The 23,724-nt window shown below is 41.5% G+C and overlaps 1 protein-coding gene across 1 annotated transcript; it reads left to right on the top strand.

The window, feature by feature from the left end:
- The first annotated feature begins 764 nt into the window (after positions 1-764).
- On the top strand, positions 765-22,565 carry ric8a (RIC8 guanine nucleotide exchange factor A). Its single transcript, XM_037768505.1, has 14 exons — positions 765-1,085; positions 5,780-5,827; positions 9,825-10,041; positions 11,815-11,969; positions 12,092-12,172; positions 13,638-13,737; positions 15,401-15,588; positions 16,971-17,065; positions 17,162-17,312; positions 18,461-18,556; positions 18,661-18,805; positions 19,834-19,978; positions 21,138-21,257; positions 21,971-22,565. The coding sequence occupies exons 1-14, from the start codon at positions 990-992 to the stop codon at positions 22,116-22,118; spliced, it is 1,785 nt and encodes a 594-aa protein (XP_037624433.1). The 5' UTR covers positions 765-989; the 3' UTR covers positions 22,119-22,565.
- The last annotated feature ends 1,159 nt before the right edge of the window (positions 22,566-23,724 follow it).

The raw sequence follows: 23,724 nt of genomic DNA, 5'->3' as shown, positions 1-23,724 counted from the left end.
CTGGAGGCCTTTTATAGTCAGGTATTAACTATCATTTGATATATTTGTGATATTATAAAAACAAGAGGTTACTGTTCATGTCACACCATGACAGCAGTGAACCAGCGTGCACAATACGTAGGACTCTGAAACTGAAGCAGCTTAATTCATGTTAATATTGTTACACCTGTGCTTTTCCTTCTGTGACACGTCTAAATGTCTGCTGTGAAAAGAATTCACAAACTTTTAGAAGGTAATTGCTTGGATTTGGGGAATGAGAAGGACAAATCTGCCAGGACAGAGGTAGTTTTATAAATTTGGCATCAGGAAAATAGTTTTCTACAAAAGGCTTATATTTAATGACATATGGAATATACTAATATGAAGTGAATGAGATGCAAGACACATTTTTTCTCACAATCTTCAGGGAAAGACAAAGACAGTGAGGAGGTTCCTTTGGTGGTAGAAGAGCCACTGATGTTGTGTTAAGAGGCGATGACATGTAGACAGAAGAATTATTATTACAGTATTAAAGAAATAAAAATAAATAATATATAATCAAATCAATAAATACAGGCTAAGGAGGATTTTCATATAATCATAATAATAATATTATTATTATTATTATTATTATTATTATTATTATTATCATTATCAAATCAAAATTCGTAAATAGTAGATTAGTCTACCCTCCGAAAAGTAAGATTAACTACATTTCCAACCAATATGCAAATAGGCTACGTTAATCAGAAAATGTGTTTCTTCCGTCTTTCCCTGCGACACCTGAACGCAGCAATTGGTTTACACAAATCCTGTCCGTTAATCGCTGCTCGCGCTTCTCACACCGGCTCGGCTCGGCTCGGAGGGATTCAGACCGATTCAGACATCATGCCTGATGCAGTCATCTGTGGGTGGTGACAAACTATAGCTATAGCGTGAATATACAATCAGTGTGACAAACACGCGCACACACACAGCGGTGGAGGAACGGAGGACGCAGCTGCTGCTCGATGGCGATGAAAATGGATTTAAGTGCGACCATAAAGCAAATGGAGACGGGAGAGCAAGACACTGCTCTGACGGCTCTGCAGAGCTACAACAAGGAGGTAAACAACTAGTTCATCATACACATTCATGTTCTGTGAATGGTGCCTGTTTAGCATGAATAGCTGTAGGTCAGCTGCAAACACCTTCTCAGTTTAGATGGTGATGCTCGCATCATCATTGTTAGAGGAGACCAGGGCTGGTTGGCACACTTTAGATTTCTCCAATTTACATGATTATTATTATTAGCATCCCTAGAAAGCTTAAGGTCTTCATTGCATCACATTTGATTAAAAGCATCTAACAATTAGCAAATATTGTGACACAGCCATATATGACACAACGTGCCCATGGATTTCAAATAAATTATTTACACGAGAATACTGAAGATTATAAACTGAAACTGAAATGTTGAAATGATTCTTTTTATTTCCTATCATAGAGACTCTAAACCAGTTTTAAATAGGACATTAAAACATGCATGTTTGGGCACATGAAGTGCCCAAATATATTAAATTAAAAAAAGTTGTTAAAACCACAGATATGATACATTTAGAGAGAGACAGAGACAGGTGATCAAAGAGGGGAAAGGACGGGAGATGGAGAGACAGAGACAGGTGATCAAAGAGGTGAGAGGACGGGAGATGGGGAGATAGGGAAGGGTGATCAGAGAGGGGAGAGGATGGGAGATGGGGAGACAGAGACATGTGATCAAAGAGGAAAGAGGATGGGAGACAGAGAGACAGAGACAACTGATCAGATAGGGGAGAGGACGGGAGATGGGGAGACAAAGACGTGATCAGAGAGGGGAGAGAATGGGAGATGGAGAGATAAGTGATCAGAGAGGGGAGACGATGGGAGATGGGGAGACAAAGAAGGGTGATCGGAAAGGACGGGAGATCGGGAGACAGAGACATGTGATCAGAGAGGGGAGAGAATGGGAGATGGAGAGACAAGTGATCAGAGAGGGGAGACGATGGGAGATGGGGAGACAAAGAAGGGTGATCGGAAAGGACGGGAGATGGAGAGACAGAGACAGGTGATCAAAGAGGGGAAAGGACGGGAGATGGCGTGAAAAAGAAAGGTGATTGGAAAGGATGGGAGATGGCGTGAAAAAGAAAGGTGATTGGAAAGGATGGGAGATGGGGAGACAAAGACAGGTGATGAGAGAGGGGAGAGGAGCAATTTTGGGGTTACGTATTTTGTCCAAGGACACTAACAGGACAATAAACATGCATTATGTTGCTCTATATGAAGTGTAGACCACACAATGTAAATTTCATGTTAATCGGATGATGTTTGTCACATAACGCTGACTTCCTGTTGCCAGTAGGTGGCGCTATGACTATGAGTCAATATTGGCATGTGGACGTCCTCAGGCCTGGACTGTTATGAAGCAGGTCAAGTTTGGGACAGATTTGGAACTGGACACTGGATACACGAAAACGTCACACAAATTTGGAAAATTGGCCAACTTCCTGTTGGGTTCAGAGTTTGGCCCCAAGAAACTTTTTAAAATTATATTTAATTCTATTCTTATTCATGTGCCTGCCAAATTTCGTACATGTAGGTGAAACGTACCGCGACGGCTGCTCTGTCGAAATTGCCACACTTGCCACACCGTGGCACAAGAACCGTATCAGATAACACATTTTAGCACTTTTAATGAGTGTGCCAAGTTTCTTTCATTTGCACGCATCTCTAGCCCCTCAAAAACAACTACTTGTTTCATGGCAAATAATGCGTCGCCATGCTAACGGCGTTGCAAGAAAACTCAAAACCGTAGCCGAAAATTTGAGGGTGATTTGGTTTACCTGCTTCGCCAAAGTACAGTGACTGTGACTTCCTGTTGCCAGTAGGTGGCGCTATGACTATAAGCCAAAATGTTCATGTGGATGTCCTCAGGCCGGGACTCTCTATCATGCATGAGAAATTTGGAGCAGATTGATGGTTGGTTGGTTGTAAACCAACTGTCAGACTATCATACACTGGTATGAACCTTAAAAGTGACACTATTTACTACACTACTTTTGAAATGTAGTTCCATATCTCGTAACCCATCGGCTATCGATCAGACAATGGATAAGCATCTGAGGGAAAGGGGGTATATTTCTGGGGTTCCAGTGTAGTCAGCGGATACCGGGCGGAGACTTCCTTTTCCTCAAACTGTCAGTGAATCATGATGGGGAGAATTCGGTCTTTAAAGGGGATGAAAGGAGTGTGAATGTGACAGTCACAGTCTCTAACACGCCCATCTATAATGTATGATAATGTATTCTTTCTGATCCCACCCAAATGGGCCTGGTCACAAAATTACTAAAAGTGCTTTTGGGCAGGGAGCACTTGACTGTGATCCGCACTTCCGGGTTCACGAAAATAGAGCCCTCAATCTTCATTTGACTAAATGCCACCTGAGTGTCACGACATGCTGTCTGCTAACCCCAGGTGAGCGCTGCTGCATGGTTCTCTCAGCCTCCTTAGCTGTGCCGGAGCTGATCTTGAGAGCAATTGGATTAGATTCTCTGATGCAGAAATACACTCTCCTACAGCCCCGTCAAATCCTACTCTACTAAACCCATTAAGAGATGAGGAGCTTAGTGTTGCAGGAGACTCTGGTATAAGGTCTCTGTTATATACCTTCCTCATGCCTGATTTATGCTCCTGCGGCTGTGTGCCTATGCATTCTGTGCGGGCACCTGCCAGGCGTACATACTGCGGTGGATTACACGTAGCATGTAATTTTTTTTTGATTTGGACCTGCGGTTTTCAAATCATTTGTCAGGCGGTCTTTGATTTATTAAATAACCGTGATTCAATAATTCTATATCAATTTGGCCTAATACAGAAAAAAAAATATGGAAGAGTTGGATGATGAGGAAGAACTCCGGTTCCTAGAATTAATAAGGTTGTTGTCGTAACGGATGTGAGGTACTTGTCCGGACATCCCAACTCCCGGCTCTGATGTCCAATCAAACTTCAGAGGTGTCCACGGTCCCTGGCGCGTAAATGGTCAATGGACTTGCATTTATAGTGCACTTTTCTAGTCTTCCTACCACTCAAGGTGCTTTACACTACATGTCAGCATTCACACATTCACACACACACATTCATACACTGATGGCAGAGGCTGCCATGCAAGGAGCCAACCTGCCCGTCATGATCTAATCTAACTGTTCATTCACACACCGATGGCTCAGCCTTCAGGGATAATTAGGGGTTCAGTATCTTGCTCAAGGACACATCGACATGTGACCGGAGGAGCCGGGGATCGAACCGCCGACCTTCCGATTGGTCTATTCACAGAACAGTCATTTTACCTTGCAGAACGCGAACCAATCCGAACCAACCCTTTCAGTCATTTCTATACTTAGCACAGCTAACTTTGAGCTAGTGCTAGCGTTCCCATTATTCATAACCTTGTTTATTAGCTTACTTTGGAAACATACTCACTGCTTTTTGCAATGGCTGAGTGGGCGTTTCCTGTTGAAAGAACAACACGGAACAGAACACAGATGGACCCGCCCTTTAGGGCGTATTCACACCTGCCTTTTTTAGTTCTATTGAATCAAACCCTGGAGTGTTTACCCCCTCGGTGCGGTTCGCTTGGGCAGGTGTGAACACAGCAATCGCACTCGGGTGCGCACCAAAACAAGCAAACCGAGTCATCCTTGAAGGGGTGGTCTCGGTTTGGTTCCAAACGAGCTGCGGTACGCTTCGGTATGGTTCATTTGTGGTGAGTACAGGATCCGACCTCGATCCGGCCCAACTGGAGAAAGCGTTGCGCCTCAACACCAGACACCAGACAACATTACTACAAAAGAGCCTACGCTTGCCCTCGCTATTCACATCAGTACTAAACAGTTGTAACGTCAGGCTGTGTTGAAGACCACGGGCATACCTGATGGATCTTCGGAAATATTTTTGTTAATGGTTAATGCACGCCTCTTCCTCCGTCCTCCGTACGTCTTGATATGCTCCTTCTATGACTCCAGTGCATCAATACATTGTTTTCCAGTCGCAGCCGCGCCTCATTTTCAAACTGTACCGTTTGCCTTGAGTGAAAAATAGCTACGAGGTAAAAAGGCCCAGATCAAGCCGCGTAGTTGTCCCTCCATTGTGAAATGGGAGAGTGTTGCGTTCTGGAAGTCTGCTCTTCTTTGTTTACTTCCGGGAGTTTTCCCGCATGGATATTCTGACCATTTACAGAGCAGTTTCTTTTGCTTGTAAATGTTGCAGTGTGAACACAAAACAAACTCGAGGCGACATGCAACACTGTAACAATTTGGTCCCTGATTCAGACCAGAGCAAATGAACTACAGGTGTGAAAACACCCTTGAACGTTCCAGTTTCAGTTTTAAATGTTCAGTATTCTCACGTAAATATTCCAGTGGAAAGTTGTGTTGCACTGTCTGGAAAACATGGTTAAAACAAACGTTGACTATCATTGTAGGAGATCCATCCATCCACCCAGACCTCCTCCGTTAGAGGTTTTGCAGCGCTACAACATCATGCTGCCTCCTGATAAATGTTGTCGCTTTTCTGGTTGTAACAAACATGCTATCTTCTTTGGCTATACTCTCTTTCTTTGTTGTCACACCTTCAAGATTTACTGTATGATGTTTTCTCTTTCTTCTCCTGCCTTTCTCTCTCCTCCCCATCCGTACTGTCTTCTTCCTTGTTGTCGCCTTTGTTTTACTCTTCTTCTTCTTCTTCACCTCACACCTTTATTTGTGCCTTCTGTTTTTCCTTCCTTCAGATGGACCACTGCTTTACATTCTGCAAGGAAGACGAGCAGGAGAGAGAGGTATTCCTGACATTCTCATCTAAACACTGACTCCTGCCCTGTTAGTCAATGGGGAAAGAAATCGGTTTAGTTACGATAAGTTTCTCTTGAAGGTTCCGAAAAAATATTTTCCTCTATTATCGGTCTCTCACTATGTGTGCAAGCCCGGTGCTTTAGGAAGGGAAGTTATAGGTATGAATAAGCGACGAGCATTGTGTTATGCTTCTTCCTTCGAAAAACAGAGCCCACAATTTATTTAAAACAAGTAAAGAACTAATTCCCCGCAACATACAATGAATCCCTATCGGACATTGAAGCTGAAGTAGGCGAGATTGGAGCAAATATGATTAAAAAAAGTTATTTTTATAAAACGGTCACTATATTCTGACAGTAGTACATGAAACAGGTAACCTGAAAAAAATCATGTTCCTCTGTGTCCTCCGGTGTCCTCCGGTACTCCTAACGACATCTGCAAAATTTCCCTGACCGGAGGAAAACAAGCAGTAAGAGCTGATCTAAGGTCCGTTGTCCAGCTGCCATCTATGAGAGCGGTCAAACTGGGCAGCGCTGATCAAATATGAATTAATATTCTGTTACGTTAATGTCTATTTCTCTCCTCAAATGTTTTCAGAATCATCTTGTAGTGCACGGTTTAATAGTGAAATGAGAGAGTTTGTAACGCTGCCGCCATTGTGTAATCTGGTTAAGGAACGCAAAGTTCCGGTCACATGACCGGAGCACAGCCAATAGGAACGCTCTCACAATGAAATGACCTGTGATTGGTCAAAGTCTCCCGTCACGGGCTAGATTTTTTAAAGCCTGAAAACAGAGCCTTGAGGAGAAGAAGTCTAGTTTTCTCTCAGAATACTTGAATTACAATATGCTGAAAGGTTATTGTGGAATTTTTGACCACTGATGCCAAAAAATATCCTGCCTACTGCCAGTTTAAGACATCAGTGAGGGCGCAGCTGGTCTTGAACTGCTACTCCAGGAATTGCAGAGTTCATAACATGTCTCTCTCTCTCTACTGCAGCTGAATGCCAACCATGCCACCTCCACAACTATTTAATAAATAGGTTAAGTTAGACGGCACTGGCATTGTCAAAAAGGACAGGTTGAAGGTTCAAAATCTATCTTTACCTATTCAGGTGAGAACTGACAACCCCAATCAACCTTTGTCAGTTTAGGACAAAGATTTTGATTTGTTTTATTCAGCTCAATGAGTCATTCACTGAAGCTACTGATAAGACAGGGCACGCGATGGGTCAGAGTGACTGTGCATTTTACAAACCCCTCGCTGGCGTACGTGCAGTACACAATGCACAGAGCTGGCCATAAACAGGGAAGAGGCCGTGTGTCGCAAATAAACCAATTGAGATGCATATTCCGAATACGCTGTATACATGTCCAAAGAATGCTCCTAAAACCCAGATAATATCAGCACATCCCACATGTCTTAATCAGAAAATGCTCCATCCGGAATAAGGCGTGATTCAGAATATCCAAATGGAATATGCTGTTTGCATTACCCTTATCAAATTGGTCATATTCAGAATAATAGTGGAATATTAGTGTGCATGTAAACATAGTCCCTGACTGGTTGATCCACCTCCTGTTGGGAGGAGAGGGTGAAATGTTCTATTCAAAATCCATACAATTATAAAATACAATTCATCTTGAAGAATGAGTAGTAGAGAATAAATATGACTACAGTGTCAATATATTAATTATATTACATTAAATACATTAGTAAGTAAGTGCCAAATTAAAGTAACAAATGTGTTCTATGTTGGTCTTCTAATGCTATAACCAGCAACTCAGTGGAGCTGTATAGGAGGAGGAGATGGAGGAGTCAGACCTCAGGGACTGACGGAGAAGAGAATCAGGGCGGAACAAACTCATCCAACTCCCCTGATAGTTGTGGTGAAATAAGAGACAAATGGGGAGAGATAGAAAGACGGGGGGGGGGGGGGGGGGGGGAATGAATAGAAGGTGTGGTGGTAACAGTCATGTAGCCATACCTCCATCTCAACACATAAAGTCCTAGAGTAAGTTTGTGGTTGAGTCTAGAAGCAAAAAAAGAAAGGTAAGATAGTTCACGGGAGGTTAAGTTCAGCTTATGTGTCTCCATTATTCAAAAGACATGTGCACACACTGAGCACACACCTGCACACAGTCTGTAGGAAGTTATTATGCAAGACAGCTCAGCAGGCGTATTTATCAGTACCAGTTTTAGCTGGCAGCATCTGGTCACTACATCAGCCAGAAGACATCAGTGACTTTGGAAATGTTTTCATCGTCCCCTTGACTGTCAGGGTCACTACTGCATTTACAAAAATAGGAAAGTTCTTGGTGAAACCTCACCTTCTCCTCTCAAAGAGCATCTTCACCGTGTTAAATCTTTTATATATGTGAAAGAATAGTGAGACAGGCAGCGGCTGAAAGCTGCAGAGGGTAGAAATGGAGCAAATATGATTCAAAAAACTTTATAAAATGTTCACTATATCCTGACGGTAGTACATGAGACAGGTAATCTGAAAAAAATCACGTGACCCGGCAGCCATGTTGAGACCTCTCGAGGGAATACGAAGCACCGCCCATCAGCCGGAGCACAGCCAATAGGAGCGCTCAATAGAAACGCTCTCTCTCTGAAATGACCTGTGATTGGTCAAAGTCCCCCGTCCAGGGCTAGATTTTCTAAAGTCTGAAAACAGAGCCATGAGGAGGTGCAGAAGTTACTTATCTCTCAGAACACTTGAATTACAATATGCTGAAAGTTTTTTTTATGAAATTTATGCCCAGATGATGCCACGATGATACGTGTTGCCTACTGAAGCTTTAAATCCAGCTTTGTTTATATTGTTGCAATGAACCTGTAAGCCAGATGCACCAACAGTGAGTGCACTATACTCCTGCTGTGGAGGAGGACTCTGAATCAGAGGAGAATTAGGATGTTATAAAGATATAATGTACTTTTGTAGAGTGAATATGAACATTGATGGGAGTTGTCAGTTTATGTAATGATGCAAATGTATGGAACTGCTGTTCCCTTTCTCATAGATTTTGCAGTATAGTGGCAATATTGTGCAGTGGATTTACTATTGAAAGTAGCCTTTAAATCTATTGAGCAATCTATAAGCTGTGACCTGGTTAATTAGTCATTCATTATCGTGTAGTTGAATGCTACATATAATCAACCTTGTATTTGCATTATTAAATGAAGTGATATATATATATGGATTTGAATCTTGTGATAATGAATCCCTACAGAAAACTTAATGTTTACATTTATATAACAATGAATTTATGGTACTAAGGAGAAAAAACATATTTCTGAATTCATGTGGTCTTCATTCCCGTCTTTGAAATTTTCAATTAATTGTCAGTTTTAAAGGAAGCATAGTGCCCTCCCTCCGGTTCCGCCCCGCAACAAACTGCTCCTCACTGTGTGTTCTGACACCTTTCTGTCGGAACCAGCATTCACTTTTTCAGCAGTTTGAGCTCCAGTAGCTCTTCTACTGGATCAGACAACACAGTCCAGCCTTCGCTCCTCATGTGCATCAATGAGCCTCAGGTCTGACCCTGTTGCCGGTTCACCGGTTTTCCTTCCTTAGACCACTTTTGGTAGGTCCTGACCACTGCAGACCGGGAACATCCCACAAGAGCTGCAGCTCTGGAGATGCTCTGACCCAGTCGTCTAGCCAGCACAAAGTGGTCCTTGTCAGAGTCACTCACATCCTTACGCTGGACCATTTTTTTTGCTTCCAACACAAAGTTCAAAATGTTCACTTGCTGTCTAATATATCCCCCCCACTGCCAGGTGCCATGGTAACGAGATAATCAATGTTATTCACTTCACCTGTCAGTGATATACTTACTGTATATATAAACTGACAATTGAACATTTCAAAGAGGGGAATGAACATAACTACTGAATAAGTATTTAGTAGTGATTCAACTTCCAAATCTGGTTATTTATAGTTACTTATAAGATTTTTTCTTTGGTTGTGCGATGCAGCTTCTGGGGGCGTTGGTGGTCGGTTTCCTGAATAGGGAGTTGCAGCCTTCCTGTCAGCTGGCCTGTCTAGAAACAGTTCGAATCCTGACCAGAGACAAACACTGCTTGGATTCCTTCATCAGCCGCTCTGCCATGTCCACTCTTGCCCGCTACGCTGGCATTGCCGTCGTGGCCGGTACTGGTGCACCTGACCACAACCAGCTGGTGGAGGGCCAAGGTAAGCCCTGCCAACTCTCCCAGGTTTCTCCATCGTTTTAGATTGTCATTTTGAATATCCATACATTGTGACTAGTAAAAAATGTCATTACGGATATGCACATTTGGCATTATGACTAGTAAAAATGCAATTTCAGATAACTACAATTAGAATTGTGACCTAAAACAATGTAATTGCAGATGTCGACAAATTTATTATGAATATCTGTTCTGGATTTCTAAAAGATAAAATGATATGCCAAAATGACTCACTTCAGCTATGACTAGTAACAACTGGATTGTAGATATCTGAAATGGGAGTTGTTCCTAGTAAGGATTTTATTGCAGATATCCAGAATGTTTATTCTGTATATCAAAAATGCAATTGTGGATATCTGAGATTGAAAACCCAACAGACCTGAATGGAAAAAGTGGCGTTATTTTTCCTAGGAAGAATGATGTTGTGGATAACTGAAATAACAGTTGTGGATAGGAAATATGTCACTGTGGATATCTGAAATTTTAATTTTGACGAGGAATAATTCAATTGCAGATATCTACAATATATATCCTGTCTAAATAGTAAATGTTAAAACGGACACTTTAACTTTTTAAGGATTTAAAGATTTCATAAATTTAGTTATGACTAGTACAGGGGTCAGCAACCTTTACTATCAAAAGAGCCATTTTAGGCACAAAAAAAAATCTATCTGGAGCTGCAAAACATTTGAGCATTGTGATAAAGGTAACAGCTTATAGTCTAAGTATATAGTATATAAGTCTAATGCAGTGAAGGCCAAAGTGCAAATGTACTACGAAGTATTAGGGCCACATTGAGGGAAAAAGAAATCTGAGATTTCCAGAATAAAGTCATAATATTACGAGAAAAAAAGTCGTAATATTACGAGAATAAAGTCATAACTTTACGAGAAACAAAGAAAATAACACGTAAAATTACTACTTAATAATATTATGACTTTATTCTCATAACACTACGACTTTTTTCTCCTAAATTTATGACTTTATTTTTTTAATATTACAACGTTTTTTTCTCGTTAAGTTATGACTTTATTCTCATAATATTACGACTTTATTCTAGAAATCTTAGATTAATTTTTTTCCCCTCAATGTGGCCCTAATACTCCGTCGTACTATAGACCTACAACAATGATAAATAAAAATGAAAATGTAAACAAAAAACAGTTATTCATTTCCATTTTTAAAACTCCCCAGGGAGTCACTGGAAAAGGGCTAAAGAGCCGCATGTGGCTCCAGAGCCGCAGGTTGCAGACCCCTGGCCTAGTACAATCAAAGTTGTAGATATCTTGGAATACACTTTTTACTAGTAAAAATGTTATTGTAAATAAGTAATAATAGACTAGTGAGAATACAATTTTGAAATGGTATTATGGATATCTAAAATGTAATTACAGATAGGAGTGTGGTAAATGTTGAATGTTGCCATATAGTTTGGAGGGAATCTCACTATGCGAACACTTGGGGGTATTTGAAAGCCACATATTAGATGTAAACAGGGCTAAAGTTCATCCATATCACATTTATCTGTGTGTGTTGCTCACAATTCTTGTGGTTCATGTGTTACACAAGACAAGATCAAAGGCATCAGTCATGTGCATGACAGCGCAGCACAGACTTGCTCTGGAATTACTAAACAAAAATGTCAAGAGATCAAAGAAATTGAAGATTGAAGCAGCTCAGTTAATCATTATCCTAAAAGCGGTCTAAATAAAGGTTGAATGTGCTACTTGACTTTGCCATTCTTTTCTCTTCATAGTGGAGGGTGAGGGAGGAGAGAGGGAAGAGGCAGCAGAATTATCCAGCGAGGTGGAGAAGGAGGCCTCCCCTCCTTCAGAGAACTCTGACCAGGAAGTGATCGTCGAGGCTCTCAAGTCCATCAGTAACATCCTGCTGCACAACGAGACAGGACAGGTCAGTCAGCTGTCCGCCGTGTGCCTCGTCACACCTACATTCATATGAATTCCTCAGATTATAAAATGTATTTGGTTTGTGCTAATTTATAAAAATGCATCTTTTGAATGGATGGATGGCAGGCGGTAGCAGCAGATCTACAGCTGATAAAGGGCGTGGCAGAGAGGCTGAAGCAGTGTCATGATCCCACCTGGATCCATGAGGTATGAACGTCAGGTAGATGGATGATTTCATGTGGGTGTCTTAATGACAAAATCAACTACACCTCCCACACACATTCATGTTTAATGCTGCTGAACAAGCTTTTGCTTAAAAAAGACAAATATGTGACTGTACTGAGTACTTTACGGCAGAGGTGGGACCAATTCATTGTTTTGCAAATCACAAGCAGGTCTCATGTCTTTGCACTCAAGTCCCAAGTCCTAAAATTTGAGTTTCAAGTCCTAAACAAGTCATAATGTGCCCTTCACCAATTGTAGTGCCATTTTAACAACAAAGTAACTGGCGGATCAATAATGTAACGTTAGTTCTTCATGGTTTTCTCCTTCAATTTGATTGGATGCTGTTGGATTGGTTCAAACAAAGTGGATCTGGGGAGTTAAGTGTAAGATAATCAAATGCAAGTCCCAATAAACACCAAAAATAAAGAGTCCAGGGTTCAACAAAAAAACACCACTTTTTGGGGGTTCAGCAATAAACACCAAAAGATAGAAATTCAGTTTGTTCATTTCAGTGAATCCTCCCCCCCCCCTCCCCACACACAAGTGAATCAATAAAGGATCTCTGAAAGAGTAAATAAAGCCAACATCTCTGACGCTGTTGGAGTTCCCTCCAGTACCGGGCAGTTGGTCGCTTTTGTGCACACACTTTTTAAACAACATACTTTTTGAATCTTTGGGCTCGGAGGACGGTATCAAGTATTTTCAAGTCAAAAGGATCAAGTTCAAGTGAAGTCACGCGTCAATGGTGTTAAAGTCCAAGTCTAGTTGCAATTCGTTTTTTATTTTGTCGAATCTAAAGTCATCAAATAAATTGGTGCAGGAATGAGTCCTTAAACTTGGAAATGAGTTTGCATTTTAACACTTTCTGTTCCCTCGTCATGGAAGTCAATGGGGTTTTAGTTAGATGTCTGAAATAAGGTCTGTGGTTAACACAAACTGAAGAGATTTTATTTTCGTTTTGTTCTACAATATAAAATACGTCAGTAAATATCCCGCTTGTGAATTTTGAAGCTGTTATGTGTCTTAAAAAGGCGGTTGCTAAAAAGTGGATAGATGAGACTACTAAACGTCATCACGCCGACTCGTTTGCCTTTTAACATTAACTTTTCAAAAATCATAACAGTGGTGTTCATTGGTGGAGATTATTTCATGGAACAAAACGTATAAAGATCATAAACGTGTGTTTGCCACAGATCTTATTTTCTGCAATAATCCAAACCCAATGGAACAATCCCCGGCTTTCTGTCGAGGGAACAGGCACGATTCTAACTTCCTGGCTGGCCAACAAAAACACGTCATCCCTGCACCGAGTCCACACCTCTGCTTTACAGTTGATACAACACATTCGTACCAAATAAGTATTGAGGTTGGATATCCAGCCGTACTCTGAAGAGGAATCAGCAGATAAGAGAGTGAATACGTCTCTGTGCGCCTGCTCTCTGTCCAGGTGCGTTTCTTTGACCTGCGTATCACCTTCCTGCTGACTGCCCTGAAAGTGGACGTCAGGGCACAGCTGGCTCAGGAGCTTCACGGCATCAGTCTGCTAGGTAACTGTTTTCCTGTGTAACCAGTGTAACCAGTTTCAAGTTTACTAGTCTCCAGGGTAACCAATGCTAAGAGGCAACTCACCTTTCCAAGTCACCAATCAGGGACGGGGCCAGACGTTTCAAATGTTTGGGGCTCAACCCAAACCTCGGTGGGTCCAGGCCAGGGGCATGCTCCCCCGGGGAGATTTTTTCCCCCCATTTACGGCAGCTATATGCACAAATTTTTCGAGCCATTTCAGATAAAAGAATGCCTAAAAATCTGTACACCACTAGGGAGAAACATGATAGTTGCCAAGGAGAAATCACCCTGTAGAGCCTCCAACCTGTTCTCTAATTATTCTGAAACCATAACACAACAAATATTGAGGATGACGAGGATTACTATTTGAAGTTACGTGACATAGGCCTATATACAGTAGGTAGGGTAGGAATTTGGCGTATACAGCGTTACTAATCTTAATCTTTATTGTACCATGCTGGAGGAGAGTTCATAGAAGGAATGTTTAGCTGACGAATGTGCTACATTTGAATACATGCCATAATAACCTGGGCTGCTCTAGCTGCACATCAAGGATCCCCAACAAGGCCAAGTAAATGTGCTCTTCAGTACTTGAATATTAGGCCAACAGAAGAACATTTACTCAATTAGATTAGATTTCTTTAGTAGCATAGAACAACTGACAACGTTAGGGCGGACCTATAGATATAGTAATAGAACAACGTTAGGGCGGACCTATAGATATAGTAATAGAACAACGTTAGGGCGGACCTATAGATATAGTAATAGAACAACGTTAGGGCGGACCTATAGATATAATAATAGAACAACGTTAGGGCGGACCTATAGATATAATAATAGAACAACGTTAGGGCGGACCTATAGATATAGTAATAGAACAACGTTAGGGCGGACCTATAGATATAATAATAGAACAACGTTAGGGCGGACCTATAGATATAGTAATAGAACAACGTTAGGGCGGACCTATAGATATAGTAATAGAACAACGTTAGGGCGGACCTATAGATATAATAATAGAACAACGTTAGGGCGGAGCTATAGATATAGTAATAGAACAACGTTAGGGCGGACCTATAGATATAATAATAGAACAACGTTAGGGCGGACCTATAGATATAGTAATAGAACAACGTTAGGGCGGACCTATAGATATAATAATAGAACAACGTTAGGGCGGACCTATAGATATAGTAATAGAACAACGTTAGGGCGGACCTATAGATATAATAATAGAACAACGTTAGGGCGGACCTATAGATATAGTAATAGAACAACGTTAGGGCGGACCTATAGATATAGTAATAGAACAACGTTAGGGCGGACCTATAGATATAATAATAGAACAACGTTAGGGCGGACCTATAGATATAGTAATAGAACAACGTTAGGGCGGACCTATAGATATAATAATAGAACAACGTTAGGGCGGACCTATAGATATAATAATAGAACAACGTTAGGGCGGACCTATAGATATAGTAATAGAACAACGTTAGGGCGGACCTATAGATATAGTAATAGAACAACGTTAGGGCGGACCTATAGATATAGTAATAGAACAACGTTAGGGCGGACATAAGTAGGTGAGCATTTAACAAGAAGCACAAGTTGATAACTTCCTGTTCTGTGTATATTCTCTAGGCAACCAGTTGGATGCTGCTCTGGGTCTGTGTTGGCCAGATACACTGGAGACAGCCAGGGCAGGGTTCGAGGACGTCCCACCCGAACAACTGCCCCCACTGAGCCGGGAGAAGACAGAACTAGCCATGGAAATACTGAAAATACTGTTCAATGTCACGTTCAACACGGCCAGGCGCAAGGTCGACGAGGTACTGAGTACCGTAGTATAGTTTAGCCATGTTGTAATCAGTAATTATAGTAATAATTTTGAATTCTGTTGTCAAAAGTCATTGAATATAATATTTCATCCAAAATCCAGTAATTGTATGTTAAACAGAATTACTCATTTCCATTGTGTACTTTGTGTATCAGCTCTTCAGGATACACCACTGTCTTATTTCAGCATCGACTCCCCAGAAAAGCAGCAGTTATGTCCCGTTGGACCCCGGTGTTGGTACATTCAGGCTACTGTACCTTCTGTCTGTATAACACACACCGCATGTGATTTACAGACATCATGATTTACGGGATGTGGCCGGTGTGTGTTGCACCTAAGGGTCTACAGCCTTACCTCAGCTGTACAGCACTTTGAGCTAAATACTAACGCTGACCAAGTTCACCACCTGAGTTAAGCATTCTAGTGTAGTAACAGTTAATTACATGCTACTTAGATCTAAAGAAAAAGCTATAGCTGAGGCTGAGTTGATTGTCATCGGTTTTGCGGGTATTTGGACATAAACCAAAGCTGATGATGGCACTAGATCAGAGGTCTGCAACCTGAGGCTCTTTAGCCCCTCTCCAGTGGCTCCCTGAGGCTTTGACAAAGGAATTATATAGAAATGAATAATAGTTATTTTTTAACATTTTAACTTTCATTAATTATTGTTATAGGCCTAAAGTGATTCTTAAATTCTCCAATTGCAAAAATGTGTAGGGATGCACCGATACCAATACTGGATCAGATATCGGACCGATACTGACTCAAATAGCTGCATCAGATATCGGTGACAATGGGGCCGATCTGATTAAATTCAGTTCTATGTTTATATACTATATATATTACATAATAGAATTTGAATTCTTGTTTAAGATTTGACCAATTTTTTTGGTGCATTGAAAAGGTTAATACTTGAATAGTAATTCCTCTTAATTTTGAAGATTCTTTTGCCAAGTTGTTGGTGTACGAGTTATTCATGTAATACTAAATAACACTTCACTAAATTTATTTTACGTTATCTATGTATTTATTTATTACAATTTGTTTTACAAAGTTATGAATGGGATCCCTAAAGTCAGTAGAAGTCATCCTCTGGAGATGAATTGAATAGTTTTCACCAATATCATGGCAATCTGTCCAATAGTTGTTGTTGTTGTCAACCTTGTGGTGGCATTAGATGAAAACGTCAGGGGAATAACAAAGTTCCTGCTGCTTCTGTTTCTTGAGACGGTTCAGTCAAGTCCAAGTTTGTGCTGAACACGCCAGAAATGTCTATGCTGTCCTTTGGAAAATAGGTTCTGCAATGCAAGACATTTACAGTTCTTTTCAGAACATGTGGACAATAAGTGTGTGTAACGTCTGTTGTCTGTGAAGGAAGAGGCAGCAGAGTACAGACATTTGGGAGCCATACTGAGACACTGTCTAATGAGCCAAGCGGACGGAGACGAGCGGAACGAGGAGTTCCACAGGTAGGACAGCACTTTGTTTTTCTCTTCATTGATTCATACAGTCGTCGCTCTTACATGATGCTGTCCCCTTCACTATCCCCCCCATCTTTCTCTCAGTCATACTGTTAACCTGCTAGGCAACCTCCCTCTGTCCTGTTTGGATGTACTGTTGTTGCCCAAAGTGCAACAAGGCTCCATTGAGTACATGGGGGTCAACATGGATGCCGTCCACATGCTGCTGGAATTCATGGAGAAAACACTTGACCGGGTAAGACATTCATTATGAACACAGCCGGGCAAACTGCTGCGTTTTCTATCCTGACTGAGCATACTCTTTGTCACTAGGTGGAGTTGTGTGTTAACTGATCAATGAATGGTGCCCATGTGATTCTAACAGTAGCAAAATGATAGGGTAGCATCTGGTTGCTACAAGTTGCTATTTACAACTCTGTGAAACGTCCACATGTAAAAAGAGTTTTTATAGGTGTACTTTTGAATTCATTTTTACAAACGCAGCTGACTGTTTTATTATTACACTAATAATCAATACAGAGCATTAGAAAGTGGTGGAAAGTAACTGTACTAATTACATTTACGTTGTATTTAAAGGGGACATATTGTGCTCATTTTCAGGTTCATACTTGTATTTTGTGTTTACATGCTGTAATGTTTAAAAAAAACTTTATTTTCCTCGTACCGTCTGCTTGAATATACCTGTATTTACCCTCTGTCTGAAACGCTCCGTTTTAGTACATTTCAATGGTGTGGAACAGAATTGCGTTGCTAGGCAACAACTTGGGTCCATGTTTACTTCCTGTCAGCTGATGTCATTCACATACACTGCAACAGGAAATAAAATGGGACCCATTTAGAATGTTTACGTTTAAAACCATGTAGTAGTCTAACTATTGTATATTTGTGACATCACAAATGGACAGAAATCCTGAAGGGCTTGTTTCAAAAGCACAGTTTCTGAATACGGGCTGTATGTATTTCTCTGTGGATTAAGCGTTTCAATACTTTCACAGTATTTATATAGAACGTAAACCTGCTTTATAATATAAAAGACATGAAAATGTCACTTTTTACAATATGGGACCTTTAAAGGTACAGGTAGCCTGCTATGTGGAACTTTTAGAAAATCCTTGTTATTATACCCCCGTGACATGGTAGTCGGGGGTATAATAACATATTCATAACATATAATCATATTTAGAATAACTTTACTATCTGTAACGTTCCTAAATATTTTTGGACCTCGGCTCCTTGATACTAACTAGCTTGTCGTTTTTATAGGACTTTTATCAGCTAACGTTTTTGATGAAACTAACTTGTTTGCTATTGCCGTCCAGCTGGTTGGTTGTATTTATCATGAAATCATTTGTTCATGTTTAATGAAGTTTTCTTGTCTCCCAGGGACATAAGCTGAGGGAGACCCTTCTCCCATCGCTGAACTTGCTGACCGAGAGTGCCCGAATCCACCGAGAGACCAGAAAGTTCCTCAGGTCAAAGGTCAGTATTGGGCTGAGGAGAAGAGAATCCACGATGGAGAGATGAAATATGAGTATCGTGTTTTGACGGCTCGGGTATCTGTGTGTGTGTGTGTGTGTGTTTAGGTGCTGCCCCCACTGCGTGATGTGAAGAACCGGCCAGAGGTGGGCGATGCTGTGAGGAACAAACTAGTCCGTATTATGACACACATTGACACTGACGTCAAGGACTGTGCTGCCGAATTCCTCTTTGTTCTCTGCAAAGAAAGTGGTGAGGGAAATATCTGTTTGTTGATTTCTTTCAATACTTCATGGCAATTTTTGTATGACTGACTTTAAGCCCATCGCTCACTGTGACATAAACCATCTTGATTGATCAATTATATTCACATTATTATTTTTAAAACTTGCTGTAGTGAAACGAACAAATGTAATATGACTTAAACCCCATTCAGATGGGAATAAAATCCCTGATGAGCGATCAAAATGTTAGAGGTTCTCTATAACAAATGAGCAGTTTTTAAGATGCTCATAGAAAAAAACCCATCTGTCTCTACTATAAATCTAGTATGGCTAGTATGGCTTGAACTATCATGATGGTTGATGTAAAGATAAGTTTATGGCTCCAACCAAAGGCCTGAATTGGTTTTGTTGACATTGCATCGATGTATTGGTGTGTTTTAAAGCTGCAGTAGGCAGAATATTTTTGGCATCATAGGGCAAAAAATCCATAATAACCTTTCAGCATCTTGTAATTCAAGTATTCTGAGAGAAAACTAGAAACTTCTGCTCCTCCTCACGGCTCTGTTTTCAGGCTTTAAAAAATCTAGCCCGTGACGGGAAACTTTGGCCAATCACAGGTCATTTCAGAGAGAGAGAGCGTTCCTATTGGCTGTTCATTCAACGCAGGCACCTGTCAATCACTGGCAAATTCCGACCAAATGGTCAAACTAGGCAGCGCTGATCAAATATTAATCCATATCCTGTTACTGTACTGTCTATTTCTCTCCTCAAATGTTTTCAGAAACATCTTGTAGTGCACGGTTTAGCTGTAAAATGAGAAAGTCTGCTCCGGCTGGTGGGTGGTGCTTGGCATTTCCTCAACAACTCAACATGGCTGCCGGGTCACAAACTTTCTAATTTTACAGCTAAACGGTACACTACAAGATGTACCTGTCTCATGCACTACTGTCAGGATATAGTGACAGTTTTATAAGAATAACACGTTTGCTCCAATTCTACCTACTGCTGCTTTAAATACTGCCATATTAACAGCAATATATTCTATGCTCTATCCAGTTTCAAGGTTCATTAAGTACACTGGATACGGTAATGCTGCCGGTCTGCTGGCTGCCAGAGGACTGCTTAGGGGGGGCAGAGACTCTGGGATCTACTCTGAAGATGAAGAGTCCGAGACAGAGGAGTACAGAGAGGCCAAGGCCCAGTCAGTACAACCACAACACTGTGTCACCTACACTCACTGTCTGATCTGGTGTTTCATTCATCCACCTTTGCCAAAAATGGTGTAGTGTAGCTTTAACTAATGAACTTGACAGATACATTATGTTCATTATGTTCTGAGCGGGCTGCACGGTGGTGCAGTGGTTAGCACTGCTGCCTCACAGGTAGGCAGGTTCAAACCCGGCTTGGGGCCCTTCTGTGTGGAGTTTGCATGTTCTCCCCATGTTAGCGTGGGTTTTCTCCGGGATCTCCGGTTGCCCGTAGGTGTGTGAATGTGAGTGTGAATGGTTATCTGTCTCTATGTGTCAGCCCTGTGATAGTCTGGCGACCTGTCCAGGGTGTAACCCGCCTTCACCCAATGTCAGCTGGGGCAAAATATCAAGGAGATAACACAGAAACATGTAATTCATGTCCTTCATTCATGAAACAACTCCTACTTTACAACAGAGGCTGTAAAGCAAACATGGGAGCCTATACAGAAAAAGAAAAAATATAAATAATATTTTAAATATTTATTATTACGCACAGAAAACATGTAAAATCTATATCCTCATTAAGACCAGGATACTTTAAAGCATCCAGTCGATGGATCCAAAAAGTCTCCCTCTGGTAATGTTTTTGTAACCTGTCTCTCCCCCCTGACCAGCGGTTTAATATGGTTTAGTATGCTATTCCCAGACCAGATGGGATATATAACCCCTCCAGCGTTCTGGACTGCTCCAGGGTTCCCCCCTAATTGAACATGCCCGAATATACCTCCACAGGGAGGCGTCCAGGAGGCATCCTGATTAGACTGACCTTGTCTCAAGGATGAGCACAGCCATCCTGAAACTCATTTATGCCATTCGTATCTGAAATTGTATTCTTGTCGTCACCAACCAAAGCATCATATGTATGTATGTGTAGGGTGTGCATGGGTTAGAATGTAAATCCAGAGCTCAGGCTGGGCTCCCTCTGCGCCACAAGTCGTTGCCCCTCCAGTATCCTTGAAAGTAGATTGTTCTGGTACGTTTGATCAATGTTAATATGAATTAAAGTAGCCAATAATTATGCACATCTGCCGCTTCGTTTAAAAGATTGTTTCTGTTTTCTGTTCTTTTTCTCTCTCTCTCTCTCTCTCTCTCTCTCTTTTTCTTCTCCAGAATAAACCCAGTAACAGGAGCTGTAGAGGAGGAGCAGCCCAACCCCATGGAGGGAATGACAGAGGAGCAGAAAGAAATAGAAGCCATGAAGCTGGTTCGCATGTTCGATAGACTGTCAAGGTCAATAAAAGCAGGACACGCACACACACACACACACATTTTGATCCTCAGTGCTGCAGACTCAGGCCCTCTTCAGACCTGGTATTAACTTGCATCCTCAGTGATCCGATCACAAGTGGACAGCTCTAAGTAGTAGTAGGTGTGAACGCACTCAAGACGCATTGAGATCTGATCACTCAGACCACATTCAGAGGTGGTCTGGGCCACATATGACCACATTCTTTTAGCAGTGTGTACGCGAATGTGTCCTGGACCACATTAAGGACCGCCTACTCATCTGATTTGCAGCATGGAAACGGCTTCTGTGCTCTACTGTATCCTGTCGGTACATCTGTATTTTATTAAAATATATCTTGTTTATAGGCTACATAGTATACAGAATATCAGACTGTGAACAGGAAGTGCATTATTATCATACTGTCGGAGACGTGTCGGCGTTTTTGTTCTGCTGCTTTGCACTCCCGCTCTCTGCTGTATTAGCCGTGTGTTTACTGCGTGTTTATTTGAGCGGGGAAGTGAGATCGGATCACAAGTGGCCACTCAAGATACACGTGGAGACACATTCTAACGCCGGTTGTGAACAGACATAGTTAAAGCTGTCCACTTGTGATCGGATCACTGAGGACGCATCTTAATACCAGGTCTGAACAGGGTCTCAGTCTGTACTCACACATGCACACATTAATTACATTCGAACCCTTTTCTACCCGCAGGACCAATTTGATCCAGCCCATGCAGCTCGGTATGGACGGGAAGATGAGCGAGATTCCTCCAGAGGATCTACACAAACTGGCCCACAATCCTTCGTTCCAGCCAGAGCAAGAGCCACGAAATTCAGACAGCGAAGACGAGGCTCAGTAATCACAGAAGCACAACGGCACAAAGCGATTCAGTTACCGTGACAGCCGCGGAACACCTGTCTCATTATTTTATTTATTCACGTCACACGGCCGCCCAGCCGGTTCCTGCTCACTTATTCTGATGGGAGGTGAAAAACGGGAAGTTGTTTTAGTCCATGAGCCTGACCCCCCAAAATTTGGCTGTCGTGCCACTTTGGAGGGACCAAATCTCATAGTGATTTTTTGGACTAAAGGTCTATGTCCCTAGCGTTGGATTACGACTGTTGTTTTTCATAAAGATGTTTTATTTTTAGAAGTGAAATGTAAAACTGAAGACAGATTAGTAATAATTCAGATTTAAAAAAATGAAATTCACATTATATATCAAATGTATCCTCCTTTATATTGTTATTGTATAGCTGACTATCATGGACTATAATATACATTAAATGTGATATTAAATGATGAATGTTGTCTCATGTCATATTTTGGATGCAGTCATTGTGCTGATTTGGCACGTCCTGCACCATCATGATGGTGTTTATGTTGAAGTGCTGTAAATCGAATCCTGTTTGGAGCTCACTTTACAAATGTGCCACGAACCAGGTCACATTACTGTCAAAATTAGTATTCCTTAAACTATTTGCTTTTAATTGTCTACACTGATTTTCTTGAGGTACCCATCACTTCTGTTGATATTTTGTTCACCAAGATCTACCACTGACAGTTTGTGTATAACTATTATAAGCAACACAATGGCACTGCCAAAGAGAAAACTACATTTCAGGAAACACAACAGCATTAAAAAGAAAACAGATCCACAATAAAGTTTCAAACTCATAGATTCATCTTTCAGGAAGTGTGGACAGCTGCACTGCATCAGGTCACGCCTTCCCTTCACACAAGATAAAAACGAGTGCCCTGAACCTGACCACACTTGGACAAAATAAAATAATGGCCTCATCCTCTCCAGTATTGCAGTGTCAGCGGCACCAAGCTCTACAAACTGAAAAAAATAAATATATTAATGCCATTTGCAGTCCATTTGGACATGGACTCATGAGAACCAGTGGTGAAAGACAGCATGGCTTTCTTCTCATTGAAGATTCCCTGGCTGCACCGCTTCTCTTGCAAAGTCAGCAACACAGCCTCTGATTTGTCGACAGACTCGACCCAATGCATCATGGGATACAGATGGAGGTAGATGAGTTTGAAAGAAGCAACTGGGAAGAAATCAGGGAGAAAAAAAAGGGGGGGGAGTCATGAAGCATGGCAAGCAGACTGTCCAAAGAGAAAGGAAGAGATGGAGGACATTAAGATCATTCTCATCCCAACTCGTCACATACGGCTGCTTTGTCACGCCCCCTTGGCATCACTCTAGGTTTAGGCAACAAAACCACTCAGGTTTAGGAAAAAACAACACGGTTGGACTTAAAACGACTATGTTCGTAAAGTGAAAATGAAACTGACCGGGAACACGGGACGCGAACGAGCAGCTGATTGTAAAGTGAAAGTGAAACCTTAACACACGGGACACGAACAGTGCTCTCCTGGATGAAAGCCTTGTGTTTGCTTGATGTGGTTCGATGTCACTTGGACCCCATAGGACGTCATATCCAGCAGCAAGT

This window comes from Sebastes umbrosus, chromosome 4 (genome assembly GCF_015220745.1).
Source record: "Sebastes umbrosus isolate fSebUmb1 chromosome 4, fSebUmb1.pri, whole genome shotgun sequence".
Taxonomy (NCBI): domain Eukaryota; kingdom Metazoa; phylum Chordata; class Actinopteri; order Perciformes; family Sebastidae; genus Sebastes; species Sebastes umbrosus.
Note: the sequence above shows the minus strand (reverse complement) of the source record. Positions and strands in the feature narration are given on the sequence as shown.

What these genes read in the sequence shown, in the direction of transcription:
- ric8a (XM_037768505.1), top strand. Translation starts at nt 990, where the DNA reads ATGGCGATGAAAATGGATTTAAGTGCGACCATAAAGCAAATGGAGACG. An exon ending in CCAGGCGCAAGGTCGACGAG is followed by an intron (nt 15,589 to 16,970) that starts GTACTGAGTACC and finishes TTGTCTGTGAAG; the next exon opens with GAAGAGGCAGCAGAGTACAG. An exon ending in TGTTCTCTGCAAAGAAAGTG is followed by an intron (nt 18,806 to 19,833) that starts GTGAGGGAAATA and finishes TGCTCTATCCAG; the next exon opens with TTTCAAGGTTCATTAAGTAC.